This window comes from Marmota flaviventris, chromosome 12 (genome assembly GCF_047511675.1).
Source record: "Marmota flaviventris isolate mMarFla1 chromosome 12, mMarFla1.hap1, whole genome shotgun sequence".
Taxonomy (NCBI): domain Eukaryota; kingdom Metazoa; phylum Chordata; class Mammalia; order Rodentia; family Sciuridae; genus Marmota; species Marmota flaviventris.
In genome coordinates, this window is record NC_092509.1 from 101,674,208 (window position 1) to 101,689,824 (window position 15,617).

Below are 15,617 nucleotides of genomic sequence, written 5' to 3' on the forward strand. Positions count from 1 at the left end.
ATAAAAATAAGCAAAGGTATTGTGTTCAACTATAAAAAAAATTCAAGATGTAACATAGTTCCTTAAAAAATACATATGTAGGGCTGGGGATGTGGCTCAAGTGTAACACGCTCGCCTGGCATGTGCGGGGCACTGGGTTCGATCCTCAGCACCACATAAAAATAAAATAAAGATGTTGTGTCCACCGAAAATTGAAAAATAAATATTAAAAATTAAAAAAATACATATGTATATATAAGCTATAAATATTAACTCAGGTTTTAATTCTATTATCTTTATCCATGACTGTGCCTTAGAACCTGCCCACTTCTTATTTTTTTTGGTGCTGGGGATCGAACCCAGGGCCTTGTGCATGTGAGGCAAGCACTAGAAGCTGCCCACTTCTTAACCCTAAAAGCCCATGTTCTGAAGGCACTTGTTTTTCTAGCACTGTATTCCCTAATTACTACCACATCAATACTGCATCTCTTTGCAGTCTCCATTTTTTCACTTTCTGTTGGCCTGTCAGGAGATCATCAATTTTATCCACAATCCTGGGCCATTTCCGGGTTCCTTGTCATTCTAGTACACCTCTCCAGCCACACTCCCCATCTGCTTTAATTTCCCCTGAACAAGGCTTGTGCTGCTTCTCATCCTCCTATATCTTTTCCTTTTGTCAGCATTTAAAACAGCTTGAGGGCTGGGGATGTGGCTCAAGCGGTAGCGCGCTCGCCTGGCATGCGTGTGGCCTCAGCACCACATACAAACAAAGATGTTGTGTCCGCCGAAAACTAAAAAATAAATATTAAGAATTCTCTCTCTCTCTCTCTCTCTCTTTAAAAAAAATAAAAATAAAACAGTTTGAATCTCCCATGCTTCTTAGTCTAAAAAACAAACTCCATTTGGCTTCTTTACCTCTACCAAGGAAGAGACTCAGCTCCTTGCAGGGCTGCCATTCTGAGTAATTGGGCACAAATTACTCAGGTCAGTAGCCAGGAAAAACAAAACAAAAAACCCTATGTGTCCGCAGATAAAACCAAGTGATGACAGAAACCACCACCACACGTATCAAGATTATGTTTCAACTTCTAGTCTCCTATAAAGGAAACCGCTGCTCGACACCTACCTGTAAAATTAGCCTCCCTACAATCAATGAAACAAACCGTTTGAAATGCTGATGTTCGAAAACATTTGACAGTAATGTGAGAATTGCTTTTTCCCACCATGAACAAATTCTTGACTCTTTGGAATTGTCTTATGCAAATATAAAACATGGGACAAATATTTTATTAAACTTATTAGTGAAAGGAAAGTGAGGAACTGAGACAGGTCTGTGAGCGAGAAGTGAAAGACGGAGACCAGGCAGAGATACACCAGGCAGAGTTTATTTGTCAGAGCTTACAAACAAAGGCCATCTCTCCATAGACAGAGAGAGGCAACACAGGCTTGGGGTGGAAGATTTTTATGGGGGAGGCTCAGGGATTACAGAGCCAGGTAGGTCCTAATGTGGGCAGGTAAGGTTGGGTTGGTATGAGGGAGTGGCAAGCCTTTCTCAGAAAGGCCCTTGGGCAGGAAAGCAAAACTTTTTCTTAAGATGCTGGCTGTCATTTAAGATGGCCATCCTGATACTAAGCAAGGACCTTACAATTAGTTGATGAGGAAATCAGAAAGAAGTGAAAACTATTTCAAGGTGTAAGGTCCTTGCTTAGCCTCTGGGTGGCCATCTTAACAGCCACGATTTTCCTGCCCAAGGGCATATTACCACTCTCTCATACAGCTCACCTTTAACCACTGCATTCTTTCCCACCCAAGGGTGCACTAACCCCATCCTTAGTCACCCACGTGAGGGCCCACCTAGCTCTAATCCTTGAGCCTCCCCCATAAAAGCCCCAGAACTCAAGCCTAAGTTGCCTCTCTGTTTTAAACTCTCTGCTTTGTATCTCTGTCTGGTCTCCATCGTTCATTTCTGGCTCATCAATCTCCTGTTTTCTCACTTTCCTTTCACAAGGTGTATTTGAATAGCTGGGTATACATAGGCAAATTAATAGTGGAATATTAGTGTAAGGTTGCAAGGTTAGATAAAAACTGGTTAATAATGTATTACAAAGTAAAAAATTCATAACCTTCAGAGTTATTCATTTCACTGATATTTATAGTCCTATTGGACAAGTCTATAAATTAACATAGATTAAGTGTATGACCTTTAATCAATAGTAAAAAGTGAGAACAAAATGCTATCCTCCGGTCCTTGATTTGATATTGAAAGATGTCACTCACCTTTTTGCCTTGTTTCCAAGTTTTAGGTAATTTTCCTTTCAAAATGAAATCCTTCTCCTTATTCATCCCACTGTAATCAGTCCACCCCCCCCCCCCCCGCCACTTACTGTCAATGTCAGGCCCACTCATGACCTCCTGCAAAACTCAATGGATTTTTTTTCTGAATAATTTCAACTATTGTACTTATGTAAAGATTCCTGTGGTCTAGAATGAGCCATAAGCTGCAATTTTACAAGCTGTAATATTGTTAATACATTCTGGATTTAGAGGAGCTGGCCAACTTCTTGGCTTTCAATTAGGTTCCATGGACTCCCAGGGCAAAATACAATGCAGAATAGACACTACTGGGCTCTCTCTGCACATTGCCTCCATTTTAGAGAGAACCTTTGGACTGACATTTTGAACCATGCAATACTACCTGCCTTGCTATATACCTTGAAAGACTGGCTAATCCCAGATCAGGTGACTGCTGCTAGTCAGATTTCTCTAAGAATTTAGGATTAAGAAACAGATAGCTAGTCCAGCTATGCTTGTCATTTGAAGGAAGAACATGTAATTTGGTAGTTGTGCACTTAGAAGCACAGAATGCTTGTTTTCAGAGAGAATAAAGCAGAAAAGCATCATCTGGGAAGACAAGCAGAAGAGGGACTGTAGAGTTGGTTGCTTGGGTGGGTTCCAGATGGCATTCCAGTTTTTTGTCCTACCATCCCTTTAGGCACAGTGGTTTGGTTTTGGGACCCCTGATATAGAAACTCAGATTTTCTTGTAATTAATTGCCCCTGGAAATTAATACTAATTAATAATTATTGAGAGGGTTTCTATTACTCACAATTAAGAAACCTTAATAGAGGGCTGGAGATATAGCTCAGTTGGTAGAGTGCATGCACAAGGCCCTGGGTTTGATCCCCAGCTCACACAAACACACACACACACACAAAAAAAAAAAAAAAAAAAAGAAAAGAAACTTTAATAGAGAGGAGGGTGGGATTGTTGGCAATAGTGCTCTACAGGACAGCATTCTGCAGGGTATGTCCTGGAACAAACTGCTCTTTCTAAGTTGACCACAGCCTGGCTTCAGATAAGAAGTGTTATATCAACACTAACTTCAAATGGATCAGGATAAAAACAACATGAAAAAACATTAGAGACATATGTGGACTTCAAACAAATGTTTATTACTGCTTAATGGGGCCAAATGGGCAACACAACGCATTGAAAAATATCACTGACTCACAAAACAGTCACCTTGCTACCTTCTTGGTTGCAGTTGTTTATTTCACAAGGCTTCATTCACACATGAAAACAAGATACTACTCCAATTCAAGTTCATGACAATTATAAAAGTAAACATTTGTTGGGACAATGTACAATAAATTGCACTTTCCTTAACAAGCATTACATTTACATTTATAGTGTACTATACATAATACATGGAATTATGGAAACATCTAATTGGTCATTGTTTATAGAGGAAGAGGCTAATAACTAATTTTTTTTAGTCAATTAGCACTGTTCACACTTAAGTCATTTATTATATAACCTGCTTTCATTACAGATGCTGTGGGCAAAATCACAAGTTTCATAAAAATAGATAATATAGAATTTCTACTACCTCCTCAGCAAGGGGAAGGTAGGAGTTGGAAAGAAGGGGGGGGGTCTGACGGAGAAACTTCTCCTCTCATTTGAACTGAGTATCCATGCATTATGCAAAATACCAAAAATAGAGAAACTGATGCAAAAGGCTATTGGGACATCTTGGATTCTGGGACCATCTCCAGCTTTGTTCTTGTGCTTTCATGATACCAGAGTCTTTTGATGCATTTATATTCTCACAATTCAGTTTCCTTTATCTTATTCCATATATAATATATAATTATTAAAAGTTACATTTAATGGAAAAGATTTTACATGTTAACCAACTGTCAATGGAAAAGGAAAGTAACTTAAAATGTTCATTATCTTCTCTGATTAATTTTTCTTAAACTTTTCAGAACTAAGGATAAGCCAGGGACTGGGTAAGGATAATGGGATAGACAGATGAAGATATTTTTATAGCAGGTAGCAAATTCATTTGGAGATAAGCTTGACATGGGTCTTTTAGATGGAAAGTGAGAAAGATACACCAGACAGCTGTTTGCAGCCACTAAGATCCCACAAACATCCACTTTTTTCCTTACTATAAAAATTAGCATCGGTCACATGGCAGTCCTCATTTTGGTAGACTCTGACAGTCAGGGAAGTTGCTAAGATGAAGAAGGACCTGGCCTGTATTACATAGAAGAAATAAAGAGTTGGGGAATGTTTTCATGCTGGTGACTAGCAGCATGGTGACTTAGGAGTTTTATACGTTGTAGCTGGAAAACTGGCCACTCCCTGGCCTTGCGGTCTTGATCACATGTCTTGAAATCTCAATATGTATTAGATGAATGGTATCTAACTACACAGAAGAGGCAGGGATACTCCAATTAAAATTCCACCAATCTCTCTCTCACACACACATAAATCTAGCAGTGTTCAAATCATACAATTCATCCTCTCATTTGTAACTGAAGTAAGAGAATCAGAGTTATTTTAGAGTGTTTTAAAGGGTAAATTATATAATACAATCATCTTGCTAAGTAATTAAAAGTGTTCTTTCCCAGAAGATAAAATAAGTATTTTTTTTTCTCTTAAAGGAGTCCTAAAAATCAGACAGCCACCTTAGTGTTTAATGCACAGAGTTGGTAAGACAGTAGACTGATTTCAACTAAAAGAAAGTTCAATCCATCACAGTAGTTATTATATATAATTCTTATCCTAGGTGACTGACTCCTTTAAGGATCTAACTCTAATCTCCTATACCTTAACCTTTTATTATCTCAGTTTACTCACCACAGCTAGGAAATGAAGTCACTAATTATTAACTAGAAAATATCTGAAGAATGTGTAGTAGAGGTTGGAGAAAAATAAATATGAATACAGAGTAGGAAAGAATGAACCTTTTCTTATAAACGAAACAATAAATACCATTAAATATCCCAACGTCAGTATAAAGGTTGCTTTTCTACTTTACCAGGAAAATTTTAAGAAAGCCAGTGAAGAAGAAATCATCATCAATTAATAGCTAGAAGAGAGAAAGAGAAATTCATTGTATGGCAAGGTAGGTCCCAGCCTGTATAGTATCTCTATCAGTGTTTCTGATAGGTTCTCATGTCCAAAACATTAGGTAACTAGGATTTCTTAGCATCAAATTCTATGTACCCAAATATAACCAAATTGTGACATGGCTGCTGGAAAACATGCACTACAGAATTAAAAAACCAGCTTGGTTTCTTTCAGCTTTAAAGAATGTGTTAAATAAGATTCTTAAGATATGAAAGCTAATGAACTAAATTACTGAGTTGAATTTTATTCACATTCTTCTACAGAATTTAATAAAAAGAGAAATGATCATTTTTCAAATGTTGCAAATACTGGATTTTTGCAAGAATGTTTTATACAAAGTACAGCCTAAGAAAGGATGAGAATTATTACACTATTTGAGAATGTCCTATATATTTGGCTGCTTTGTAAAGGGAATTCAAAAGAAAAGTTATAGTTCTCAAACAATACACTGTAAAGGACATGTGGTATGCAGTATTGCTATAACATATTTTATGAACAATCATATCACATACCAAAAATTTTAATTTTTCTTTCCCATCACCCGGTCACCCCCTCACCCCTGTAATGGGAATTAAACCCTGGGCCTCATGCTAGGCAAGCACTCTGCCACTGAGCTTACTGCCCCCCCACCCCCCCAGCCCTTTATTTTTTGTTTAAAGATAGGGTCTCACCAGGTTGCCAAAGCTGGCCTCAAACCTGCCATCCTCCTGCCTCAGCCTCCCAAGTGGTTGGTATGTGTCACTATGCCTGGCCATTTCTAATCTTCACTATTGCTACTAATTCAAAGGCATTGCAGTGAGGTTCATCTCAGACTTGCCACACCAATATGCATACCCAGTTTGATGTGGGGCTGTAAAAGAAGAAAACTGTGTATTGACCTTATAATCCTTTATAAGAATTAAGGCTAGAAAGACAAATTTACCAAACTTTTGGAATGCATGCTCCTGGCGATTCTGTTCAAAGACTAAAAGGAACAGGACTAAAAACTGAACCAGGTCCACAGACAAGGACTTGACTTAAAGCCTTCTACTTCTCCTGTGACATTTAAGAAAAATTATGCAACTTGGTATTCTGTGGAATGTATTTATTTCTGGAAGCTAAAAAGAGCTTGTTGTTACTATGAAGTTCACGACATAAGAGTATCTGCAATTTGGCTAGCCATTTGCAAAGGCAACTTGTATAGGGCTTCCTGGAACCAAGCATAAAGTACCACTTCAGCTAACAGACTCCACTAATGATTTACAGAGACAGGTGCCAAGATGAAATTTTTTAGCCATTATATTTTAGGAAAAAAAAACATATATATATATATTAGCTTATCTAATCCACCACGTAGGGGATTTTAAAGTCAACAGACACTTGGAATGCTGAGTTATTTTCCTTTTTGGTAAAAAGAAATGAATTTTAGAATAAAAGACATCAGAACAATAACAACAAAAAGAGTTCCAAAGAAAAATATTATTTGACAAGTGTCATGGATACCAAACATAACAGTTTTATGTTGCAGATGATAGAAACAGATGAAGGGGATTTCACTTTTTAGAATTCAAATATCATTCTAGAGGAAAGGATCTGTGGTGAGCAGCTTGTAGTGCATCCTCCTAGGATTGAGAAGGTTCTTATTTGATTCTAACTTTCAAGAGTTGTGTTCCTTATAACTGCAATATATGGCACAGAAGAGAACCACTCTGGCACTACAAAGTTTAAGATCCTTTAAAAACAACATATCCAACAAAGAAGCCAAGGATGAATATCAGTAAACATTACTGTACATAGCTGACAGTAGTTTTGTTGGTGTGAAAGGATCAGATATCTCCAAAATAGCTTAGAAAATGGGAAAATTAGTTTTGCCCTTACCAAAGAATTTCTTGTAAGGACTATTTATATAGGTATGTTAAATATAATTTTTAAAAATATTTCCACCAATTTTAAACAATAGCCTTATCTTTTGGTAGATAAGTATTTCTATAAAGATTTCATATTCAATCAAAAATGTTATAAATGCATTTGTATCTCTTCATCTACAGGTACCAAGGGCACATACTAGGGAGCTACAGCAGTGAGGAAATGTTGCCTAACATTAACTAAGGTGATGAAGCTGACCTCTATTTCTATTTCAATATTATGTCCTCTAACAAAATTACAGAATATTAGTGTTTCCTTAGTAACTATGTCAACACCAAATGAAAGAACTCTGTTGCTGGTTCTGTACTTCACTATAAGCACAGCAACTGAACCTGGGCTTTTCTCGAACTCTCCGGTGAAGGTTCCCTAAGTGCAACTCACAATAGCCACCCTTGACTGGACACTTGCCAGAAGTCTCATCTGTGTTCATACCTAGCCACACTAGGAACATGCAAGTCCCTTGTGGATTTTTGAAAGGATCTGCTAGAACACCAGAGCCAAAATGATTTTACTCCACATTTGTCAAAATCTCAGTTCACTCACTGAGTTTGCATTCTCAATAGCCCATCCATTCCACAGTTCTTGGCACTTCAGAAAATGAAACATGAAAGAAAATAAAAATAAACCAATTACCTTTGGGGACTTTTCAACCCCTGGTCTGTTCTTGCATTGGGCAGGAATATCGCTCCCTGGTTTTAGAATGAAACCTGACAGTGGTCATGACTGGCCCCACAGTGTGCTTTATTTGAATAAATCCTGAAAAGCTAAAGAGGTTTAGGTTTCAATTTTTTTCCCTGTGACAAAGATCTTCCTGTCACGTCAACCTTGGAATGACAGATGATTCCATTTTTGTAGGATAAAATTATTAGGAGTAATTAATTAGTTCTAAATAAAAAGCACTTAGTTCTGAATCACTTATTTCCAACTAAACTTCAGGCATATAAAATAATGTGTAATAGTAGGATGGATCAGAACATGGCTTCCCAGGAAGAAGCTGGGCAGTAGGTATCTAACATAAATCGGGTCAATTTAAATAACATCCCTTTGAAAAGTGTCATACAGGAGAGAATGAGAGCTACTGAAGGATTCTGGCTTGCTTTCTGGCCTCCTTTACTTTCCTTCAAAGGGACACCAGGAAGACGGCTCCCGGGTTTCCCTTGCTTTGATCGTTGTGCTCTTGTGCTAGGGTGAGGCTGGAGCTATGTGCTCTCCTTAGGCGGCTGGGTGGCCTGAGGCGGCTGCAGTGGCTGGGTGCTCGTGGCCGTTTTGATAGAGTTCAGGGTTTTGCTAAACCAAGAGTTTTTTGCAGCTTGGATTTCATTCATAAGGGCCCCTCTCTGATGTTCAAGTTCCTAATTAAAGAAAGAAAATCATCTGAGTATTAAATGAAGAGTGCAGTTTTGTTTTTTGTTTGTTTGTTTTTGTAATCCCCAGGTCTATGTAGCCAAACTATTCTTCCCTCAAATCCAGGAAAAATTTAATCAGCTTCTTAATGGAAAGAAAAAGTTTCAAGCTAGAAGAGTTTCTACTGAAAATCAAATCTGTCCTTTCTCTGAACTGTGAAAAGAAACCTTGTTATATTCTTTCTTTTCCCCTCTGCCCTTAGGTCCAAATTTAGGTTTAGGATGCAACCCCAGATAACATGTTTAAAATCACAAATAAATATGAACATTAGGACAGAAAGAATTTATACTACTAGCATAAGCAGAATGAGTTCCATTTCCAAAGACATAGCCTTTGTCCCTGAGAACATACAGGGTCCAGAGTAGAGACATCCTTAGCAGAGGACCCTAATGTGACACAGATTGGTGACACATAGGCATGGGAGGGGGGTTAGGATCACTGGTAAAAAGGAAATGGGGAAGAGTCCATCAGAACTCACACTCTTTTTCTAATCATGTTATTTTCTAACATGGAGTGAGAAAATGGCAAAATCAAGATAAAAAGAAGCTCCAAAGAAAAGAAGGGTATGAGCCAATGTTAGGGGCTGGCGGAGAGACTTGGCTTTCATTTTCACGATCAGCTTCTAAAGTGACCAAATTCATTGTGACAGGACATGAGCAAGAGATCTAATGATAAACTGGAAAATTGTGTTCATTACAAAAAGTTCCTTTAGATTATGTGTTTGCTTATACCAGTGTGTAAAAATACATGGCACACAATGTGATCATGTAGGACACATCAGTGGGTAGAACTCATCTGCAACGCATCCAGTGACAGCTCGTGATTCTGACTTCGCACCTGAGCCCCTGCCTGTGATTCTTCCCTGCTGATCTTTTACCAACCAACCTGGATTTTGCACTTAGCCTCTACCAGCTGCAGTTTGGTTTGTGCCAGTTCCAGCTCCATCTCCCTCAGCTGCTTCTTGAGCGAGTCCTTCTCGTCATCTGCTTCAATTCCTTGATCCTCCCTGCTGATGGCTGCTGGTTTCAAAGTGCCCTCCTTGCTGAAAATGTCACTGCAGTGTTTGCATGCCATCATTTTACCCTGAAATAACCAAAAGTGATAATCAACATCAAAATGTATTTCATAGCCAGATCACTTCCTGAAATAATATATGATTTCTTAAAGTCACTGCCCATGGCCAGCAGATGCACTGTCATCTCAGATAACATATATTTATACACACACACACACACACACACACACACACACACACACACACACCACAACCAAAATGGTTACACTCAGTACCAAATCCAGCTATTCAAAACAGGTGTTCCGTTTACAGTTCTGAGGATCAAAACTTGAACTCTGTGTGGACCAGGCAAGCACTCTAGTACTGAGCTACCTCCCCATCTTCCATTCTTTTTCTTTAAATAGCTGTAGGAAGACTCTAGGAGTATCACAGTCTTCGAAAATCTGCCCTAGAAATTTTGTGCTGCCATTACTGTTATTAAGTGCCAAGCCCCATACCATATACTCTACCTGTAGTATTTAATTTAATTCTAGAGCAACTAACTATATGAAGAGGAACAATTCTCAGCCCCATTTTAATACCTATAGAACTCATTAGCATTTAAGTAACTTGTGTATAGCATGCCCAGGACGGTCATTATAACTAACCTAAATCTACCCTCACAATAAAGTAAATGTCCTACTGTTTGGCTTTAAGCAAAGATGACCATCATTGTTTAAGTTGATAAAAATAACTCTACTATATGCCTAAGTTGCCAATCAAGTACACTCCACTGAATGACAGCAGTCTTTCCAAAGTTAACAGTGCTGTGTTTTCCTGAATTACTTCAATAAAATTCAGAAATAAAGATATTACATACTATTTCTATTTTTATGTCCTACTGTTACGACAAGCTCATTGATTTAAGTTTTCCAATCCAGGTAAGCAGTTGTACTGGATTGAACCAAATGAAGGAATAGACTGGTGTCACAAAAGGGAGGACAACATTTTTGTAGAGAAAACACCACATGCAAAGCTGCAACATCCTGAGGGAATGTCCAGGAATGTGCAAGGGCCAAAGCTGAGTGTAACGGTGAGAGGTAAGACGTAGGTGAGCATTCTCTGTGGCCAGGTTGTAAAGGTCCTGATTTTACCCACAGGAAATGTGTCTCTTGGCTGCACCATGCCCTTTGCCACATGCTGAGCAGCAACAAGCTCCCTGGAGCTGGGGTCCATTGCGGTGGATAATGCTGAGTCCCACGGGCCACCCATCTGTCCTTCTTCCTCAGGAATAGAACCCTGATTTTATTTGAGCTGGCAATGGGTCCTGATAAATGGTGGCATTTCTCAAATTCCCTTGAAGCTAGGTGTGACTGGAAACTAAGTTCTGATTCTCAAACAGAAGTGTGACATGGAACTTCTGAGAAGGCTGCTCAGAGAGCACACCCCCACTGCAGCAAGGCCCTTATATCCTTGTAGAATCAAATTCTGCCATGGGGTGTGAATGTGAAGCAGAAGCTCCAGTTGACAGGTGTGGCTTGTAGGTGATCTGAGGGTGGGTGCCCACGTAGAGGATGTGGTCACTAATGACCACCAAGGATCCACCTTTCTAGTCCTTGACCACTTTTACTTAACATAATCACTACCTTTTGTGTGTAAGCCAATGTCGGGGGCCTGTCTGTGGTCCAGAACTGACACGCATCGTGATATGGCCAAACTTATACTTGGGCGTGCTCACTCTGATTACAGTGGAAAGGATGAACTGGAGTGGTGGTAGTGATCAAGAGGGTTGTTATAGGAAGCCGGACAAACCAGACACTAACACATCATGCCAAATGAGGTGAAGAAGAAGCACCCTAGAGAAAGGGGAGGTAGAACAGTCTAAGAATGTGGGTTTGAGTCTGATGCCCTGGGTTCAAGTCCTGGTACCACATACCAGCAGTATAATCTCAATCAAAAAGAATCACTTGTTTGGGGCCTCATCATTAGTAAAAACAAATTGTGCCTATTTTCTAGGGTAGTTATGGGGCTAAGTGGATAATACACAGAAAGTATCAGAACAGTGTGCACAGTAAGGACCAATGAGGTTGTTCTTTATTATGGCTAACTCAGGTTCACCTTCCTCTCCTGGAACATCATGCTTTCATTAGGTAGTCTTACCTACTTATCCAAAATTGTTCTCTGTTGCTTCATAATCAGTTTCCTTAATAAGACATTAAAACACTCTTGAGTTTTCCCTCACGTTTCTGAACCTCTCTCCAACTGAATTCTAACCACCCTGTTTAAATCCACCCTTCTCCATAAAGCTTCCTTTGGTCTGCAGTTCTTATGCATCTGCTTTCCCCACAATTCCGATCGTTGGTGTAATCCAACTCAGCACACTTGACCTGTTTTCCAAACATTCCATGTGTGTAAGTATATAACTTGTCTTACAGGAAAATTCTATGCTCCTGTTTCTGTGTAATTTCTGTAACGAAATGGTGGCCTAATACCTGTGCACAGAGAGATGCTCAATACAATCTTTACTGAGTGACCAGTGTAAATCCTTGTTTCATTTTTATTTCCATAAGGACTGAAGTTCAAGATAGCTGGCCCTTTTATGGCAAGACACTTTATCAACAATCTGTCAGTAGGCCTATAACAAATAACAATAAATACTAAGTAGAAGGAATAAAAAAAGACCAGAAAGGGAAGATATGACTCCCAAATTTTAACAGGTTTGGAGAGAGAGACCACCAACCCTTTACTTACCAACAATCTCAGATGGATATTTTGTAACATAAAATAAGAGAAAAAAGTTTCTGAAAATATCAGAATGAGGCTTTCCAAATTTTAACTTAAAAATATTATTGTGGGGCTGGGGATGTGGCTCAACGGTAACGTGCTCGCCTGGCATGCTCGGGGCGCTGGGTTCGATCCTCAACACCACATAAAAATAAAATACCGATGTTGTGTCCACCGAAAAGTAAAAATAAATATTAAAAAATTCTCTCTTCCCCCCCCCAAAAAAAAAAATTATCGTAGCCAAGTAGGAATCTAAGCACTTTGTATACATTATCTAATTCAATCTTCAAAATGGTCTTATGAGGTCGGCAATGTTATCTCTATTTTACAGAAGACAAAATGAAGATTAGAAAGGCAAATAACTTTTCAAAGTTGTTAAACTATATGCTAAATTGCCAAGAACACATTTGCTAGTATGACTTGAATATATTCAAATAGGAGCATGTCAGATTTCTGGGACAGTGGGGAGGGCGGGTAGCACTCGCCTGTAATCTTAGCTACTTGGGCAGCTGAGGGAGGAGGATTTTAAGTTCAAGGCCAACCTCAGCAATTTAGTGAGATCCTGTCTCAAAACAAAAAATAAAAAGGGGCTGGGCATATTGTTCAGTGGTACAACGCTTGCCTAGCAAGGCAAAGTACAGTCCTGGTATGATCAGCAGTAAGTCCATTTTCTGAAGAATAAGCAATCACTTTTTTTCAAAGAGAGCCGTAACATGAGTTCTTCCACCAGGGGGCAACATAAAAATAAATGCTACTGGTTTTTTTTTAAACAAACCACTAAAAATTTGGTTGAGGGGCTGGGATTGTGGCTCAGCGGTAGAGCGCTCTCCTAGCACGGGTGGGACTTGATTGAGTTCGATCCTCAGCACCACATAAATATAAAGGCATTGTGTTGTGTCCATCTACACCAAAAAAAAAAAAAATTTTTTTTTTGGTTGAAGAATGAGTCAGTTATGAACATGTTTTCCAGCCGAATTCTATAGTGTCACAGTGCTCACTGTTCAAGAGAGTGACAGGATGATCCTACTGAGTCCCAAACTGAAGCTGCACCATTCAGACACAGGTGGGCTGCTGAGGACTCCCAGGCCCCACCTTATACCAAAGCCACACGGCTCAGGGGCCTCTAGTGACAGTGGTCAAACCATATTTCCCTTCCTGGTACCAGCTTCTGCCTTCCTGTAAGATTTATGGAGCATCACCTGTCACCTGGTCAAGAAGACAGCTGTACCCCAGGTCAAAGAGAGATACACTACTCTTCACATGTTGAAATCCTTTAATACCAAATGGGGAAGGCAGACTTTCAGGTACGTGCAAGACCAGGTGGGGAGCAGAGATGGTCCCGGAACTGGCTCCCTGCTTACCTTCACAGCTTCCAGCTCCTCCTTGCTGGCTGCTTGCTGTTTCTCCAGCCGGGTACTTAACTGGGAACAGATCTAAGGCAAATAAAAGAGGCTCTTTACTAGATATGCCTGCAGTGACCACATGCACACATCTGCTTAGCAACCCATAAAGGCCTTGAGCAGATCTGCTCCTAGAAGAAATCTTGCAAATGAGCAGCCCTGCAAATGCTGGTCATTTTTGAAACAAGCAACAGAAGCCTGGGCATCTCCTGCGGAGACTCTGTCTTCATCCACAGAAACAAGACACTGGCGTAGATTGGGTTTCTTGCTATCACTAGCTTTCTGTGATGAGTTCCAATGAATTTTTGGCCTTGCTGAGTATCTACTTTGTACAAATTGATGAAAAGAATTTTGAACCAGAAACAGCTCCTACAGCTCCCATCCAGCCACAGAAAAAGTCTCTTTCCAATGACTAGTTTCCTTAAGTAGCAGCAGAGTGAATAAAAGTTAAAATTGTTAGAAAATGAAACTGATTAAAATAAAACTCTGATCAAGAGTTTGGGAAACAGCACAGAAATTAAAAGCTTCAGAGCCAGTGCGGTGGTCCATGACTATAATCCCAGTGATTCGGGAGCCTTGGCTTTAGCAAGGCACTAAGCAACTTAGTGAGACCCTGTCTCCAAATAAAATGAAAAGCTTCAATACTGGAGTCGAACTGTGAGTTTAAAGCCCATCCAGCTCTACTACTTATATCTATATACTCCTTGGCAAACTCATTCATCTTTCTAAGACTTAGTTCCCTTGTGACTGCACAGTACTGTGCTGTAATAACAAGTGAGAAAGATGCATGTGAAGGGCTCAGTACTACATGGCATCTGACCAATACAAAGCACCTATGGAGTAAAACCCATTATTATTATTAATTCTGAAATAAGGTGCTGATAAGTACCAAGAACAAGTAGAAATAAGTGCTTTCAAAGGAGAAAATTTCTGCTTAAAAAATGCATCCACTCATTGACTAAAATAAAAATCTTTTAAAAATGGATAAAAATAAATTAAAAAAATAAAAAGCAAACAATAAAATAGAAAAATGGATGAGAAACAGGGGATGTCAAATTTTAAAGAAGAAATTAGAATAGAAACATGTCTATTTCTCATCAAAAGACATTAAAAAAAATCTCATTACTAAAAAATAGCTCAAGGCCAAGTCTTGCTTGTTGTTAAGCTTCCAATTTCTCCAGATCTAAACCTGGCAAATAATTCATAGATTGTATTTAAACTGATGTTAAAAAGAAGGGTCTGCTGGGCACAGTGGCACACACCTGTAATACCAGCAACTGGGTAGGCTAAGGCAGGAGAATTGAAAGCTGGAGGCCAGCATGGGCAACTTGGTGAGACCCTGTCTCAAAACAAAAGATAAAAAGGGCTGGGGATACAGCTCAGTAGCAGAGCACTTGCCTAGCATATGCCAGGCCCTGGTTTAATCCCCAGCAGCACATGCACACAGATAAAGAAGGGATTTCCCTGCTCATTTGTGCAAACCATCTCCCCTTCTATGTAAACCAAAGCATTCAGAAATAGAATTAGTAACAGCCAGTTCCCACTACAGAATGCATTCATTATGTTTTATATCCTAATCGTCTTTGAGGAGATGGGTCTGTTGGCTTTTATATTATGGATTCTTACCAGGGAATGTAAAGTCCAGGGCCAAGGATTACTGTTTGAAGAGTGTGGTAGGCTGTGGCCACCTGTGGTGTCACATGGCCATGAGGTAATGCATTTGCAGTGAT

General features: G+C 39.3%; 1 protein-coding gene across 4 annotated transcripts in view; it reads right to left on the reverse strand.

The window, feature by feature from the left end:
• Nucleotides 1–3,410: 3,410 nt before the first annotated feature.
• Rabgap1l (RAB GTPase activating protein 1 like) overlaps nucleotides 3,411–15,617 on the reverse strand; it is a 620,475-nt gene continuing 608,268 nt past the window's right edge. For all 4 annotated transcript variants that reach the window (XM_071600291.1, XM_071600292.1, XM_071600293.1 and 1 more), the window contains 3 exons: nucleotides 13,849–13,920; nucleotides 9,595–9,792; nucleotides 3,411–8,657 (listed from right to left, as the gene is read on the reverse strand). In XM_071600291.1, coding sequence (XP_071456392.1) covers nucleotides 8,505–8,657; nucleotides 9,595–9,792; nucleotides 13,849–13,920 — 423 coding nt within the window. In that variant the 3' untranslated portion in view covers nucleotides 3,411–8,504. The remainder of the gene's footprint in view (nucleotides 8,658–9,594; nucleotides 9,793–13,848; nucleotides 13,921–15,617) is intronic.